The sequence below is a fragment of the Nicotiana tomentosiformis genome, chromosome 9 (assembly GCF_000390325.3).
Source record: "Nicotiana tomentosiformis chromosome 9, ASM39032v3, whole genome shotgun sequence".
Taxonomy (NCBI): domain Eukaryota; kingdom Viridiplantae; phylum Streptophyta; class Magnoliopsida; order Solanales; family Solanaceae; genus Nicotiana; species Nicotiana tomentosiformis.
The window spans coordinates 98,523,922-98,542,382 of record NC_090820.1 but is presented as its reverse complement, the minus strand read 5'-3'; the positions used below and the strand labels follow the sequence as shown (position 1 = coordinate 98,542,382).

General features: G+C 35.2%; 2 protein-coding genes across 3 annotated transcripts; one reads left to right on the top strand and one right to left on the bottom strand.

Annotated features, from left to right (window-relative positions):
- Nucleotides 1–6,741: 6,741 nt before the first annotated feature.
- Nucleotides 6,742–7,485, top strand: LOC117274196 (secreted RxLR effector protein 161-like). The gene has a single exon (XM_033653412.2). The coding sequence runs from the start codon at nt 6,742–6,744 to the stop codon at nt 7,483–7,485; it is 744 nt and encodes a 247-aa protein (XP_033509303.2).
- A 6,984-nt stretch (nt 7,486–14,469) lies between these two features.
- LOC104101530 (CRIB domain-containing protein RIC11-like) lies at nt 14,470–18,242 on the bottom strand. Of its 2 annotated transcripts, none has more exons than XM_070185792.1 (5): nt 18,096–18,242; nt 16,908–17,059; nt 16,714–16,811; nt 16,331–16,406; nt 14,470–14,979 (listed from the first exon to the last, which is right to left on the bottom strand). In XM_070185792.1, the coding sequence occupies exons 2-5, from the start codon at nt 16,954–16,956 to the stop codon at nt 14,756–14,758; spliced, it is 447 nt and encodes a 148-aa protein (XP_070041893.1). In that variant the 5' UTR covers nt 16,957–17,059; nt 18,096–18,242; the 3' UTR covers nt 14,470–14,755. The 2 variants fall into 2 exon arrangements, with proteins under 2 accessions (XP_070041893.1, XP_009607297.1); XM_009609002.4 differs by having other exon boundaries at nt 17,836–18,218.
- Nucleotides 18,243–18,461: the final 219 nt, after the last annotated feature.

Here is an 18,461-nt window from a genome sequence, read left to right as displayed (position 1 = left end):
CATATCGCAATATCCATACGCCCATAACCACATCTCTAGTCATAATAGTTGTTCAAAGCCAATTACAACATCGTCGTTTAACTTCATGTTAACAAAAATCTCATTTCAAACCTTCATAATACTGACAATGAGACACGAGGCATGAATTCCTCATAATTATTTACCTGAATTAACGAATTACATTTAACGTCACCTGGGCACTCACCTTGTAGGTTAAAACTCAATAATTACAACACGAACATGGCTAATTATGCACAGATAAATTCATACAAGAATTTTCAAATAAGCCTAACAGGCATGACTCTATATTAGTACTATAGAACAAATTTAATTTCACAAAGGAGAATTTAAACACATAAAGTTTCATCACAAGGAACTCGTCCTTATATAATTTCCACCGCAGCTTGTAGCCCGATTTAAAAATATCAATTCATATTAAAATGCGAGGATCCCATCCTCACCTCTGAATCACAAGTAATATGCACATCGCGCCAATCAAAATCTTTCTATTTTATTCCTTTAAAATAATTTTCGTTAAACAAGGTTACAACACATAATGAACTCCCATACCGGTTGGGCATATAATTCATAATTTGTAATTAATTATCCAGAAATTACATCAAAACCCACTGTAGTGAGTAACAGAAAGTCACTTTTGGACTCATAGCCCTTAATAGTGTACAAAACAAAATGATAGATACGGGCTAACACCATCAAATCTCCCAACATGGATAAACGCGGGAGTAGAGTACAAATTCACAAACTTACCATGTAAGGAGCATGAAAGTGGATCTCACCTCGATAATCGAAATGAAATAGAAATAAGAATAATGATCCTTTATTATGAATTAAATCATACCTGTAATGACACCATCTGGTGTAACGACCTCAACCAATTCATAGCAATTATATCAACGAGTCGGGCCTCCACCTCTAGGACGCCCTCTACCCGCCTGTCCTCCACCCCTAACTGAATATGTAGGTAGAGTAGCAACTGAAATAGAGCCCGTGGCTTGAGTGCTTTGATGTAATATGTGTCTCCCAAGTCTGAGACAATCTCTCATAATATGCCTAGTATCATCACACTCATAACACGTTCTAACATCTTGGCAATTTCCACCACTTGCTGAAATGAAGTATCAGCTTGTAGCCCCAGAGTCATACAAAATCTAAGATCATAACTGAGTCCTTTAATGAATCTTTGGACTCTCTCTCTGGCTGTAAAAACCAAAGTAAGAATATGACGGGCTAACTCTTTAAACCTGTTGGCATATTTTGACACCGTCATAATGTCCTGACGTAGCCGTTCAAATTCTGTGCGCCACGCATTCCGTAGAGTCTGGGGAACAAACTCCCTCAAAAACAACTCTAAAAACTGAGCCCAAGTAGGTAGTGTTGCATTGGCTGGTCTGCCCTCTTCATAGACTTGCCACAAACACCGATGGAGAATTATCTCTCCAAAGGCCAATTTCTTCCTTTGATATGCTGACCGAGCACTGCCGAGCTGACCATTTCTTCACATATTCCTCGATTCTTCCTTGGGATAATACTCCCCCCCCCCCCCCCATTTGTACATGACAATCCCAAAAGTAAAACTCCGTACAGACAAATCTTAGCACGAACCACGTAGCCTATAAGCTCATCAACCACCGCACTTCCTCAGAAATACCCCATATTGTCGTAACCGAGACGTCCACGTTGAATAGACCTTCTGTAAATTTGAAGTTGTTTCTCTAACTCCTTTAATACTGAAATATAGGATTATTAAGGACACAGTCATACCGCAAGTCCTAACATTATCACCTGCAAAATCGCAGGCCTTAAATATGTGCAAATTTTGGGGAACCTTTCAGTACCACATATGTACATCTCAGGCCAGAACTGATATACCTCATGACCCCGCAATATGTTCGTCTATAGTGGACTCCTCCACTTGGTGTGAAGCCATAGGACACAACGTCCGATGATCCACAATACTAAACTTCACAACTCGTACTCATCAACCAGATGCCAGAATTCGCTCACCCCCACATAAATCACTGAGTGATCCTTCAATACATCTGCATATTCAGTCGAGACCACACATTGAGACGATGTTTGAGCATCCCTGGCCCCCTCATAGTCTATACGCGACATCACGAACCATCGGCGCACAGCTGATACCGAGTGCGCAATGTCATACACGAGCGGATGTGAATGAATATAAGATATATGCTTCAAGCTGAATGAGTATCGCACGATAAGGAATAAAAAAAGTGAAATTTCCTAATAGTTTCTGTAGCCTCTCGAAGATAAGTACATACGTCTCCGTTCCCTCAATACCATCCTTCAATTAAATTTCGTTGCGGCGTGAAACCCGATCCAAAAATATAATCTTTCAATTAAATTCCGTTGCGGCGTGCAACTCGGTCCAACAATAAAATATTTTAATTAAATTGCATTGCGGCATGCAACCCGATACAACAATATAATCTTTCGATTAAATTCAGTTGCGGCGTGCAACTTGATCCAACAATATAATTTTTCAAATAAATTCCTTTGCGGCGTGCAACCCAATCCAATAATATAAATCATATTTGTTGCGGCGTGCGACCCGATCCTCAAGCAACACAAATTAAGCAATAAATATACAACCAACTACGATATATCACAAAATCAAAAGGAATAACGAGGCTACACAAAGAAGTCACAACTAATGAAAAAGGTTACACGATAGCTCACGAAATCAAATAGCAAGGAAATGACAATCCATAAGCCAATCAAGGCATGTAGCAGGTAAAGCATGAATTCAACAAGAGGTTACAATCAACAATTGACATATAAGGCGATCTTGACAACAAAGATGGAACATATTCTAACAATTTCAAGTAAAGCACGTACAAACAATTCTAACACAAAAGATGTAGTCATGAAACGATAGTTACAATTAGTTACATGAAGGGAGCCTAACAATCCAAACTGGTCAAATACCAAATATAGGTCGTGCACCCACTTGTCACCTCGCGTACACGACCTTCACATAACACGAATGACACAATCATCTCAAATCCTAAGGATTTGTTTCCCCCACATAAAGTTAGATAAGGCACTTACCTTTTTGAAATTAGGCCGATATTCCAAAAAAGCTTTCTTGCTTTAATTGACTTCCGGACAGCTCAAATCTATCCAAATTAATTGTATAACTTCATTAAAATTTATTAAAAATAATTCTGGATAATAAAATATCGACTTAAAAATTCATATTAAAAAGTCAACTAAACGTCAACGCGGAGCCCGCCTCTCAGAACTCGACAGATTTTTCTTGAAATTCAAACACCCATTTCGATACAAGTCCAACCATACCAATTTTATCAAATTTCGATAACAACTCGAGCTCCAAATTTTAAATTTCCGTTTTTGGAAAGATTTTGCAAAAATCTCAATTTCTTCCATTTAAATACGAATTAAATGATGAATATAAACATGGATTTATAAAATATAATCACTATTGATGTCTTGAAGGAATCCTCAAAATCGCCGAAGAACCGAGCTCCAAAAATCCCAATCGAAAATGAAGAAATTTCTTGAAGATCCAAGGAATTCATGGAGGATTGAGTTAGTTTTAGGGTGGAATTGATGGAATGAAACACCAAATTAGTAGATATTACTCATCTTGAAGATGGGGGAAGTTGGAGGTCTTGAGAGAGTGGAGGAAACCCCCAAATTTCGGCCAAGAGGAATGAGGAAAAATGAATCCCGAAATGAGTATATAAAATTTTGAGCGCCACAGGTAGTGTGGGGCTCGACCTGTGACCCAATTTTCAGAATCTCAAAAATCCCAGCGCCATGGCTAGCGCCCCACGCTACCCTGGGAGCTAGCGATGGGAAATCATTTTTATTTCTTCCGAAAATGGGCATAACTCTCTCATACGATATCCGAATTCGACGATTCTTTTTGCTATGGCTCCGTAATTTTAATATGGATCTAATGCTTCAAATAAAAACTGAATTTGGAGCTAATTTGCTTAATGTTATACCACTTATTCTTGAAGAAGCGATGTCAAAACATTCTAGAAATGTCCAAATTAAATTTCGTTAACCATCCAAAATCCACCCGAGGCTCTCGAGACCTCAACCAAATATACCAACAAGTCCTAAAACATCATACGAACTTATTAATTGCCTCAATTCACCTCAAACAATACTAAAAATACGAATCACACCCCAGTTCAAGCTTAAATGAAACTATTAAATTTCAACTTTTGCCATTTCAATCCAAAATCAAGTACAGACTTTCAAATGAATATCCAGACACACTTCTAAGTCAAAAATAACCATACGAGGCTATTTGAACCATTAAAACTCCATTCCGGAGTCATTCGCACAAAAGTCAAACTCTCCGATCAACTTTTTTCTTTTAAGTTTTTTAAATAAGAATTGTTTTCCCAATTTGATCTTGAATCGTCCGAAAATAAAACTCGACCACACATACAAGTCATAGTATGCATTACAAAGCTGTTCGTGATCTTAAGCCACTGAACGGGATGCTAATTCTCAAAACGACAAGTCAGGTCGTTACAAAAATACATGTCAATTTCACGGAGAAACCACAAGAGGAGAGTACTTTGTTCATGGCTCACTCCTCTGTAAGTGATGGTTTGAATGATGTATGGTTTATTGACAATGGTTTCTCTAACCACGTGTTTGGAACAATGTCGTTGTTCAAAGAGCTTGATGAATCAGAGAAGTCAAAAGTTCGGCTAGGAAATGATAAAGCAATGAAAGCCGAAGGGAAAGGTACAATTGCCTTAAAAACTTCTCAAGGTAATATTACACTTCTCCATGTTGTGCAGTTTGTTCCTTGTTTAGCTCATAACCTGTTGAGTGCTGGGCAATTGATGACTTGTGAATACTCTATTCTGTTTGATGACAATGCTTGTAGCATTCAAGATAAGAAACCAGGTCAAAAAAAATTTAATGTTCAAATGACTAGGAACAAAATGTTTCCTCTCGAAGTTTCTAATGTTGAAAGTTGTGCATTAGTTGCCAAAAGTGGTATAGAAGCTAACTTGTGACATTTGCGGTATGGTCATTTGAATATAAAGGGGTTGCAATTATTAGGTCATATAAATATAGTTCTTGGTTTGCTTAAAATTGATGCTCTTGAATTCTGTGAAGGATGTGTGTATGAGAAGCAAAATAGAAATTAATTCCTTGTAGGCAAGTCCTGGAGAGCTTCTATTTGTCTTGAGTTCGTGCATGATGATTTGTGCGGTCCTATGAGTGTTGAGTCCTTAGGTGGAAATCGATACTTTCTACTTTTTGTTGATGATGATAGTCGAATGAGTTGGGTATATTTCTTGAAATTCAAATGTAAAACGTTTGAATATTTTAAGAAATTTAAGTCTTTTGTTGATAAGCAAAGTGGCTATAGAGTCAAGACTCTTCGAACAAATAGGGGTGGCGAGTTTATGTCAAATGAATTCAACATTTTCTCTGAGGAAAATAGTATTCACTGAGAGCTCACAACACCATATACACCGGAGCAAAATGGTGTAGCGGAACGAAAGAACCGGACAGTTGTTGAGATGGGTAGAAGCATGATGAAAGCCAAAGGTGTACCAAAGTGTTTCTGGGCTGAAGTTGTTGCCACAACTGTCTATTTGCTGAATATCTCACCCACCAAGGTTGTTCTTAATCAAACACCATATAAAGCATGGAGAGGTAACAAGCCCAAGGTAAGCCACTTACGCATCTTTGGATGTATAGCTTATGCTTTGGTGAATTCATAGGCTCGACATTATATTGATGAAAAATGTATATTTGTTGGCTATAACGCACAATCCAGAGCTTATAAGATATATAATCCAGTGAGTGGCAAAGTTATAATCAGTAAAAATGTTGTGTTTAATGAAGATACAAGCTGGAACTTTAATTCTGGAATGTGAGTTCAAATATACAATTGGCACTTACTGATGATGTTTTTAATCAAGAATCTGCAACAGACTCTGCTTCAGGGAACTCATCTAATTCTTCTCCAATAAGTACCAGTTTTTCTACTCCTCAGTCAAGCACCTCTTCTCCAGCAAGTGATCACTCCTTAACTCCACAAAGAAGCAACAACAATTATTCTCCATCAGACTCTTCCAGTGAGACTCCACCAACAAAATTTAGATTTTGTTGAGGGAAATTTATGAAAATTGCTCGTTTGCTTTGTATGTTGCAGAACCCACTTGCTTCAAGGAAGCTGCCGAGATTGAAGAATGGAAAAATGCAATGAAAGAAAAGTTGCAAGCAATTGAGCAGAATCAGACATGGGAGTTGGTGGATCTACCAAATGGCAAAGAACCCATTAGACTCAAATGGGTGTTCAAAATAAAGCATCATGCAGATGGGAGCATACAGAGATACAAAGCGAGGCTGGTAGCTAAAGGATATGCAAAACATCAAGGTATTGACTATGATGAAACGTTTTTACCTATTTCTCGCTTTGAAACAGTGAGAACGCTCTTCTGTTTGGCTGCTACATTAAGCTGGCCCGTTTATCAATTTGATATTAAATCTGCATTCTTAAACGGGGATCTAGAAGAGGAAGTGCATGTTTCCCAACCTGAGGGTTTTGTTATTAGATACAACAAAAGCAAAGTATACAAGCTCAAGAAAGCTCTTTATGGGCTAAAACAAGCACCACGGGCATGGTAAAATAAAATTGACTCATATTTCTTGAAGAACGAATTTCAAAGGAGCAAAAGCGAGCCTACAATGTATGTAAAGAAGCAAGGTACGAGTGATTTTCTGGTAGTTTATTTGTATGTTGATGACATGATTTATAAGGGATCATGTGAAACTTTGGTGGCTGAATTTAAATCATGTATGATGAAGGAGTTTGAAATGTCAGATTTAGGTACTTTGCAATATTTTCTTGGTCTTCAAGTGAAACAGGAAAAAGATGGGATTTTTGTGTCACAAAGAAAGTATGTAAAAAATCTTCTGCTCAGGTTTGGTATGCAGAATTGTAAAGTGGCTGCAATACCCATGAGTGCAAATAAAAAATTACAGCTTGAAGATGGCACCGATCCTGCTGATCCAAGTTATTACAGAAGCTTGATTGGAGGTTTGAACTACCTGACACACACTCGTCCTGATATTATATTTTCTGTTAGTGTGTTGTCTAGGTATGCGAGTAGTCCTAGCAAACAACATCTTGGTGCTGCTAAAAGGGTTTTGCGATATGTTGTTGGGACCGTTGACTTTGGGATTTGGTACTCTAAAGACATAGACTTGAGCCTGATTGGTTATAGTGACAACGATTGGGCAGGAAGTATAGATTACAGAAAGAGTACCTATGGAAATGTTTGCAGCTTGGGATCTAGAGTAATTTCGTGGTGTTCGCAGAAGCAAGACGCGGTTGCATTATCATCGTCGGAAGCATATTATGTTGCTGTAACTTCAGCAGTTTGTCAGGCTATATGGTTGCGAAGATTGTTAGTTGATGTCCGCCATTAGCAAGAGGGTGCAACAAAAATATTCTGTGACAACAAGGCAACGATTGCAATGACAAAGAATCCGGCTTTTCACAGCAGAACAAAGCACATTGACATCCGTTATCATTTCATTCGCAATCTCACAGCAAAGGGAGAAATATAGTTGAAGTTTTGTAGTACAAGGGATCAAATTGATGATGTCCTTACTAAGGCACTCCCACAAGCCAAGCATGATTATTTTCGACAAAAACTTGGAGTCTGTAGTTTGGAATCAAAAGGGAGTGTTGAATATTGATTCAAAAAATGTAATTCCAATTTAGTTGGGTATTTGGCATATTTCAGGTTTAGTTGGGTCTATCTCTATTAGTGGCTTAGTGGGTAAATTAGTGGTTAAGTTAGTAGATCATGTTCAGACAGTTATCTCTTAGTAAGTTAGACTAAATCCCTATATAAAGGATGCTATGTAGCTTTTGTTTTCTAATGAATTAGAAAAGTAACGTAAAGTTCTCTGCATTAAATAGTCTTTTCTATAATAGTTTTTCTTGTTTCTTCTTCAATTCTCCAACAGTTCAATTCTCGGCTATCGAATTTAATAGTTTCTAGCGCGAGTTAAAAGTGATAATACCCTTCTTTATTGTACAAGCTTGCTTTCGACTTATGGAACCAAAGCTGCAAAAATGAACAGTAAAGTGCATTAACAGAGAGGGTTTTCTTTTTCTTGAAGTTATAAACTCCAGCACCGGTATACCGGATTTTCACTCTTAAAAAATCTGAACCCCACCGTACGATGCTGGAGTTTAACATTAAGAGGAACTTTTAGATGTTCAAAGTTCAATAATTGTTCTTGGAGTTTTAAATATTTTTGTTAGGGTTATTTTTGTTCTAATATTTTTTCACGTCAAAAGAGTGGCTAAATACTAATGACTTTTTAAATACAGACTAAACTATAATAGCAAGAGTAAAAAGTGACTATTTTTCAATTTTTCTCATAATGACCTAGGGGAGTAATAGTGCTTAATTTTGGCCCAATAGGCCAATACAGGGCCGCCTTCATATTCTATTTTAAAAAGGCACCACAAGAGTTTTCGAATAAACAAGAACCAAGGGTAGCTTTTTATGGGGCAAAAATCATTTTTAGCTCATGGCCGAAACTATTTATAACTGATAGTTATAAAAGTATATAAAGTTTATATATATTTTTATATAACACACAATAATGTGTATATATACAAAAATATATAAAGAATATATATTCTTTCAGCTATTATTTTGAAAGTGTCTGTACAATATCATTTTTGTTAGAAAATAAAAGCAACTTAGTAAAATATGAACAAGACATGTTGTTATATGAAATAAAAGTAATTTAGTAAAACATAAACAAGAAATGGAGATAGAGAGAAGGAAGATATTTTCTTCTTCAATTGTGTGTATTTTCTTATCTATTACAAGGCCTTTATATAGGCATGAAAAGTGAAGAAAAAGATGTTATTGAATATGTCACTAAGCATCGAAATATGTCATTGAATATGTCATTAAGCATTTGAGAAGATCATGGAGGAAGAGTAGACATCCACAATAATTTAATTTTTCTTATAACACTCCCCCTTGGATGTCCATAGATAATGTGCCTCGTTAAAACCTTATTAGGAAAAAACCCTATGGGAAAAAAAATCCTAGTGAAGGAAAAGAGTACACATGTTTAGAAATTCGCCTTTTGGTTGCCTCGTTAAAAACCTTGCAAGGAAAACCCAGTGGGACAAAACCTTGTAAGGGAAAAAGAGTACAACGCGTATTTACTCCCCCTGATGAGAGCATCAATTCACATCCTTGAGCCTTCGCATCCCAATCTTGTACCCTAATTTCTTGAAGGTTGACGTCGGTAGAGATTTGGTGAACAGATTAGCCATATTATCACTTGAACGGATTTGTTGCACTTTGATATCACCATTCTTTTTAAGATCATGTGTGAAAAATAACTTTGGTGAAATTTGTTTTATCATATCCCCTTTATAAATCCTCTCTTCAATTGGGCTATGCATGTTACATTGTCTTCATACAAAATTGTGGGTAGTTTGTCACACTTCAAATCATATTTGTCTCGAATAAGGTGTATTATAGACCTCAACCATACACATTCTCGACTTGCTTCATGAATAACAATTATCTCAGCATGATTAGATGAAGTAGCCACGATTGATTGCTTAGTCAATCGCCAAGATATGGCAGTGCCTCCATATGTAAACACTTAGCCTGTTTGAGATAGAGCCTTGTGTGGGTCATATAAATACCCAGCATCGGCATAACCAACAAGATCGGGACTACAATCATTTCCATAAAATAATCTCATATCGGTAGTCCCTTTTAGATACCGCAATATGTGTTTGATTCCATTCCAATGTCTCCTTGTAGGAGCAGAGCTATATCTTGTTAAGACATTAACTGAAAAAGTTATGTCAGACCTTGTAATATTAGAAAGATATATTAGTGCACCAATTGCACTAAGATATGATACTTCGGGACCAATAAGCTCTTCATTATTTTCATGAGGTCGGAATGGATGTGCTTTATCCATATATAATCCCTTTAAAATCATTTTAGTGTATTCTGATTGATGGACAAAAACTCCATCTTTCATATACTCAATTTGTAGACCAAGACAAAATTCTGTCTTTTCAAGATCTTTCATTTTAAATTCTTTCTTTAAATAGTCTACTGCTTTAGGAAGCTCCCTAGGAGTTCCAATGATATTTAAATTATCAACATACACGGTGATTATAACAAATTTAGATCCATATCTTTTTATAAAGATATAAGGACAAATTGAGTCTTTCTTGTACCCTTCTTTCAACAGGTACTCACTCAGGCGACTATACCACATGCGCCCTGATTTCGTATAAGGATTTTTGAAGCTTTATTTAATAAATTTCTTGAAAACCTTAATATGTTTCAGAACAATTTAAATCCTTCAATGATTTTCATTATACGCATATCACGTTTTTATTGTATTGCCAGATTAAAGCCTGAAATGACGACATCCACCACAGGAGAACATGTCTCTATATAATCAATGCCAGGATATTTACAAATTTTCTTGTGACACAAGTCGTCTTTATGTTTATCGATTTGCCTTTTTTTTTCCGCACAAGAACGCATTTATACCTCCACTGGCTTTATACTTTCAGGTGCTGGGACTATCCGTCCAACTTCATATTTTTCAGGTGAAATCAATTTTCATTGCGTATTTTTCATTTGGCCAATCATTTTCTGTCCAAATTTCATGATAGATTTGAGCTCAAGATCCTCGTCAATATTAATAATATTGAGCGCTATATTATATTAACAATATCGTCGACGATCATTTTATATCGGTTCTACTATTACCCAATAAAGACATAACTTATTGAGATCTCTTTATCTTATTATTTTCAGGTACCTTAGCCTTTCCCATGAGGTCTTATGAAGTGTTATGTCGTGGTGCTCTTCTAGAGCACTTGCCTCCTTATTATGACCATCTTGAACATTTGCTCATCTCCTTTTTCAAGGAGTTTTATCTTTGGAAATGATTAGTCTATTATGCTTCATGCATGCCATAGACTCTATTCATTATGAACATTATTTTATTTGGAGCATTAGCAACTGAATATGATATTTAACTTTGGTTCAGCAAATACGTCTGGCAATATTTTACAAATAAATTATCCCTTGAACTTCAAGTTCACATTTTCTCATACGAGGATCTAGATATACGCATAATAATTCATTACATGCATTACTTTTTCAGCTGCCCATTTTCTCCCCCTATTGTTGGGATCACCGACACATATCCCTAGCCTTATTTGGGGATCTATCTTTGTACATTGTGGTGGAACAATTAAATCATATAGCACATTCATATTTCTATATAAAAATTACTTGGTTCCTGACCCTGAACTGATTGTGATAGGGAGAACTTATCTTAATTTGGCTAGATGCGTACAAGTGCTGTTGTATATTAAATAATACATCACATACTAAATTTTATTTTGGAAATTTTGTTCTCACAACTAATGGTTTAGCTATAATTGGAGGCATACAATTCTGCTAAACCAACTTAGATTTAAACCGGTATTATCAAGATAAATAATCATAATTTATAGTTTGGAACTGTGCTCTAATAATTTGAGCAATCAATCTTGCAAAAGCCAAACTACAAGTTGATAACAAATGCACATGTGACCAAAGAATATATGCATCTATTAAAATCATATAATAGTAAACGGTCGACATGGCAGGTGATTGGGCCCATATATTTATCACCTTTTATTAGTTCTAGAAATCAAAGGATTCAATCCCAACTTTAACTGATATATCATGAGAATAAGCAGCACAAGAGAATTCTTGAAAAATCTTATATTTCTTCAATATATGTCAATGTAATTCTCAATTAATTTTTCGCATTATAATTGAACCGAGATGGTCAACCGGTCATGCCAACTAATATTTGTTTTAGTAAACCTCTAGTTTACTTGTGACATATGAGTCCATCATCATGCTTATATTTGTGTAGTACAAATAAAAAGAAAATCGAGTAATCTTTCATATTTATCCGTTATGATTATAGAAATATGAAAATATTCAATATTCCTTTCATTTATAGTCTCAATATGTCAACCACTTTGACTTATACATTTGAAACTCAAAAAGTTTCTTTTGAGACTTTACAATATCAATGCCGTGAATACTTTTATTCATCCGGGTAGTAACAAATTAATTTTTTCGGAGCTCTTAATAATTTTTATACTACAAGATCTTTTGTCACACCATTCATATAGTAAATATCTCCTTCATGGAGAAGGCACAACAAAATATTTTTTGGCGTATTACATGTACGCGACCAATGACATATTCATGTAACCACACAATAATATTTATTCTCTTTATTTCACTCAAACCTCCCTCAGAGGTGAGTTGTGTGGTATTCATCCAATCATGCATTGCATGTCTTTATTCATTACTTTTATCACATATTACAATATTCACCTTTAGGAATGGGTATCATTCTCAATGTTTATCACAAGTCACATTCTCTTTAATGAATGTGTCATAATCGGCGGCGTGCTTTATTATTTTGCATATCAATTTGATGGTAAACATTGCCTTCACATTTTGAAGAACTATTATTATTATTATTATTATTATTGTGAAGGTAATGTTTACCTCTTGAGTTAAACTATTCATAATGTTATTTGGATATAATTCTCAACAATAGACTTTCGTTTACTCAAATCAGCTAAGTAATTAGTATCAAACAGATATATAAAAATATAAAATAATATTAAAAATTCACATGTGATCTTTGCTGCAATAAACTTACTTCAAGATGAAAGTGATATGACTAGAACATTAAAGAAAAATAATGTATCAAATAAAATAATATAGTACTACTAGTTACCATGCACTTTTATGGAAACTAAGTACTATACTCTCTAGAAAAACAAAGAGATATAGCAGAACCTTTAATTGAAAAAGTCATTGACAATATTTTTAACATTAATGAAAAAGTCAATACTTGAATGACTCTACCATCTTGTTGCCTCCCACATCAGTTATAAAATAGGAGCAGTTATGTATTTTAAGTCACAGGAAACTAAACCCTTTTTTTTTTATTTAATGGAGTGTACTAATAATATCGTGTACAAATAATAAAAAATTGGGTTGCAGAGATACAAACTCACTCAATTTTTCAATATACGAGAATTAAAAGTTTTGATCGGCCAATGCTAATTCAAAATATTTTTCCATTTTTATCATATATTTATTTATCAATAACATATGCTAGTTGTGCTATTAAGATTACCCCGAGAGAAACTTACCTCACATTACCTTTTCAAAAGTCAGAATGGCGCATGATAGTCAAGCATATATTTTATAGTAAAACGTTCAGTTAAGGGAAACTTTACATAAGGTTCGTGCTTTTTTTTTAACTAAGGAACCAAAGTTCCTCAAATGACTTTGCAAAAGTTGGAGTAGCTCCCCAATTTTTTGTACTTCTTTTGGTCTTTGGTTTAGTACGTAACTCTTGGCTGTATCATTATATACTTCTGATTCTTATAATAAGATCTATATAACCAGGATACGAGATGAAAAAGATCAGACCAAACTTACAACAAATATTAGAAACTCGTTCATTGAAATGGATATTGATAATGCAACAAAATAAAATAAGTAAAACATGGAGTAGTAATTAGTTTATATTTAAGTATTTTCGTTTATAAAGTAAAACACTTAAGAATATGAATGGATTTGTAAGAAGAAAATACTTAGCATTGGAAACTTTCATAACAAATAAAGAACCTATGAGAAAAACGAATAAGAAAATGAATTAATTAAAAAGGATTAGAAAACGTATCTTAGCATTAGCATTATATATCTTATCACAGTGTACTGGTCTCCTCAACCTTATTGTTACTTCAGTTATGTTTGATACCATTCTTTGAAATTGCTAAATGAGAAAGAAAAGCTTATCTCTTCAAGATGAATATTAGGCACGACAGGAACATGCCTTTTATAATGTAGGACAATTTTGTAGAGGTAAGTAACTCAATTGATTAGGGCATCGTGCTGATAACGTGTTATAAAATAAAAGCAACTTAGTAAAACATGAACAAGACATGTTGTTATATGAAATAAAAGCAATTTAGTAAAACATGAACAAGAAATGGAGATAGAGAGAAGGAAGAGATTTTCCTCTTCAATTGTGTGTATTTTCTTATCTATTACAAGGCCTTTATATAGGCATGAAAAGTGAAGAAAAAGATGCCATTGAATATGTCATTAAGCATAGAAATATATCATTGAATATGTCATTAAGCACTTGAGAAGATCATGGAGCAAGAATAGACATCCACCATAATTTGATTTTTCTTATAACAATTTCTTTTTTTTATTTAATCGCATTCACAATTTTCACAATCACAAGCACAAGTAGACTTTGAAACTTATTAGAGAAGAGATGGAAAAGAGAAAATTAAATCGAAAAAGGAACACGTTCTAGTTTTCACAAAAACACCAGTTTGATACAGTTAGATTTTTGTCTTTTTCTTTTGACATCTCTAGCCTCTCCTACATTTTCATCTTCCATATTTCTTAATCACATTTACTATTCCTCCCTCTACATTTACACAACTTTCTCCCCACCCTTTCCCTTTCTCTTCAAATGCCTTACTGTTAACAAACATCCTGAGGATTTTCGACAACTATGATATACAATGTTAGAACCTTTGAGCATTGAAACTGCAGTTTTTGTAACAATATTAAGCCACTTCTACTGTTGCTGGTTTAGGATTTCCTTCACCAGATTTAGCCTTGGGTTTAGCTGCTCGCGACGATCTCAACGTGGATGGTGAACTAGATTTGGGAGAAGAAGTTGATTTAGGCTTCCTCCGTTTGTGTTTCCTAGGAGGACTAGCAACATCTGAAGTTGTCATGTCCTTGTAAACGTTAGCTGCTGTTTTTTGTCTCGCTATCTCTCCACAACCTGTTCAAAAGATACATATATGACAGTAAATCAAATACAAGGAATACAGATAGCTAATTTAACTCTGGCTCTGTGAGTTTGGTCATATTGCCGGTCTGAAGCTTGGATAAGGAAGGAAGGCGTAGTAGGTTGATAATAAAACAATAACAATAAATCCAGTGAATTCCCACGAGTGGGGTTTGGGGAACATACCATTATCCTGAGAGGACAGGGACTGTTTCCGATAGAACTTTTAGGTTGATAACAAGTATAAAACTAAGCTTATGACGAATCCTCACAATCAGAGGCAGGCCTACGTATAGAGAAGAGGGGTCATCGGCCCCGTTAACCTCGGCAAAAACTCTAGATATATATGTTGAAAACAATAAGATATTTTGCCTGGAACCCTTAAGATCAAAAGTCCAAGGGAGCACTGATTGAGCTATGTGCCCCGCCATCTTCAAATCATGGGTCCGCCTACGCTCAGAATACATAATAAGTTGGGACATGTTCATCTGCATGCCCGTTACTTACCAAGCTATTTAATGATATACGAATATAATTTGATGCCTATACATTTCTTTCTAATCTTTCCCAGAGTTGCGTTTTTAGCACTTCAGATTGTTCTGAGATTTCTACATTCAGTGTCCCTGGTGCAAGTCAAGACTTTGCCCACCAGCATTATTTAGAAAGAGACAACACATTTTAAGTAATCAAGGCCCTTTCTTGGGACATGTTAAAGATCTCTTGTGACATATGAGCCAAAAAAAGTTTCCTTTTCTAAGGCAATCATCTTAGAGAAAAGAAAAACTTCTCTTTATTTGTAGCATATTCTATTAGCCATATAACAAAACATAGGACAAGCTTATTATTTTCCAGTCAACATCTCAACCCATGAGAGAGCACTATTTGGAATTGTCTAACTAGGGAAACTGCACATGCTCTAAAATCTATGTTGCTCGGACTCTCCGAAAAGTCGTCAGGTACGGTGTATGTTGGATCCTCCAAAAGCAATTTTTAAAGGATCCGACAAGGATGCGGCATTATTTTGGAGTGTTCGCGTAATATGGTCTAAAATTACCGGACAAAATCATAGTTATAGTGTTTTCAAGACAAATTTTGGTTGTTAATCTCAACAAGACAAAAAACGTTAGGTGATTTCTTATCATCTGCCTAAACCTTGGTAGACAGAGTTACTTAGTACCTGTACTGATGGGAGATACCATGTACTCGATGATATAATCAAGATGCACACAAACTGACCGGGACACCATCGTTAGAAAAGAAATGACATCTTTTGTTTGTTAATTGTTGGCTTATTCCGTAGATGTTTGTGGTGTGCAAAGGGGGAAAAAAGTTTAATAAAATTAACCTTGAGATGACCAAGCAGAACCAGAACTACCAATAGAAGTTGCTGCAAATTCCGGCCCTGCCTTGAATGCTTTCATCTTGGATTCCACACAAATAAAACCAAAAAACAGAAATGTCAGTTATGACAAAGTCATTCATACAAAATAATAAATTGTAGATTGGCAAATGCAAAAAGAAAAATACTTAATCGTACCTGGTGTTTACACTAAATCAAATAATTCAACTTGTGAAAAAGCATATCGTCTAACCATAGTTAAATGATAAGGTCTATCTATATACAAGACGTATATATAACTTGCATTTGGTATAAATATTAGGTGGGACTAAATATTTTTAGATGCAAATATGTGAATAAAAGAATGATAAGAAAAGATAATAAGATACCCAAGTGGGTGTATTTCCAGAGGGACCTTCCCAACCAATATGTGCCACATGTTTAACATCAGTTGGACATCCTATCTCCAACTCCCTCTCCTTAACAACTGTATATTACAAACACATTTTCAAAATTAACCTAAGATACATACAAATTCCAGGGAAGGGGAAAATGGTATGGGATTGAAGGGAAAAGGCATTACCAAAAATACTGGTGATATATTTGTAAATCCCCTTCACTTTGGTTGCCATGGTATAGGCTATAAATTCCCCAAAAGCCAATAGTACTCTGCTCAGAAATGAAACACAACACAAACAAAAGGACCACGCCAATAGGAAGAACTGATTCCTTCGCCTAACCAAAAGGAAAACACATTAAACAGAAAAATTAAATTAGAAAAACTTTACACTTTTCATATGTAGATAAAAAATGCACATTGCAAAAACGCAAATGGATCTAAATATCTTTCCTATATAGTCCGAAATGGTTCTATCGAATCTCTATCGTCGGAAATACATGCCAAAGAAATGGTAAATGTTTTTTTTTATATATATGGAAATTGCGGTATCTTTTTGACATAAGGGAAATTTCTAGTGTAACGACAAGTACTTGAGGTCATGAGTTTGAATTCGAGTTATGATATTTTTGTCCGGTGTACAAAGTATCTCGCGTTCATGCAGGATCCAGGAAAGGGACGCACCCCAATGGAGTGTGACGTAGGCAGCCTACTCTAATGTAAGCATTAACGACTGATTCAACGGCTCGAACATGTGACCTAGAGGTCACACAGAGACAATTTTACCGTTGCTCTGAGGCTCTCCTTCCGGACAGAGGCGGACCTACGCTATACCGAGAGGGGTCACCGGTACTCGTAAAGTTCGGCAAAAATTTCATGTATACATGTAAATGTCTTTAGAAAATAGTGATATATTAATAGTCGGAACCTTATATACAAAATAAATTTTGGTTGAATCCAAAAGTACACCCCCGACCTTCAAATCCTAGGTCCGCCTCTGCTTCTAGATATTACATTCTTGCGTTTGTTTCTAAATCCCCTTATTAGAATTCCGACGTTCTTGATTAACAAAAGGAAAAAGAAGACAAGGAATGTAATGACACAATACAAATACCTTTTTAGGTAAACGCTTAAGCCACGCAGAAAGAAAGGAGATGAAAAAGGGCAGCTTATTTTATCTCCTTTTAACTGCATTCCCCATATATTCTTTCAAATATTGTTGGTATTATATGCATGCAATTAGCATGCATAAATGAAGAACAAAGAAGAGGAAATTAATGGCCAGAAAGTTGGTGGATCCAAAATGAAGGAGAAAGAGTTGAAGAAAAGATATGATATTAGGGCAAAAATTGCCCAGAGGAGTTGAAAAGAAACCTTTGTTTTTTTCCTCTCTTTTTCTCAAATAGTTGTTTGAATGGGGCAAATTTTTTGTTTGGATAATCTAAAGATACAGAGAGGGAGAAGGAAGAAGGAGGGATGAATAATTAGAGAAAGAGAAAATTAAGAATTAGAAGTAGAGGTGGACAACTACCTAAACTGTCCAAAAGGAAAGGTTGAGAGGTTGGCTTACAAATAACATGGACAGAGAGAGAAACACAAGAAATCATGTATTAGTATTTTTTTTTTTATAGAAAAAATGGTGGTGTTCAGACGAATTTGGTCACACCTCGACTATTAAATTGGGTATTTTTTATTTCTTACCGGTATATAGAGTTGGAGTCAAAATTTAAAACTTATGGT

Bases quoted from the DNA above. Each gene is read 5' to 3' on its own strand.
- LOC117274196 (XM_033653412.2), top strand. From the start codon at position 6,742: ATGTATGTAAAGAAGCAAGGTACGAGTGATTTTCTGGTAGTTTATTTG.
- LOC104101530 (XM_009609002.4), bottom strand. From the start codon at position 17,915: ATGCAGTTAAAAGGAGATAAAATAAGCTGCCCTTTTTCATCTCCTTTC. The intron at 17,060-17,835 runs GTATTTGTATTG...CCTTTTGGTTAG, and splicing joins TTAAGCGTTTACCTAAAAAG to GCGAAGGAATCAGTTCTTCC. The intron at 16,812-16,907 runs GTAATGCCTTTT...TGTAATATACAG, and splicing joins ATATATCACCAGTATTTTTG to TTGTTAAGGAGAGGGAGTTG.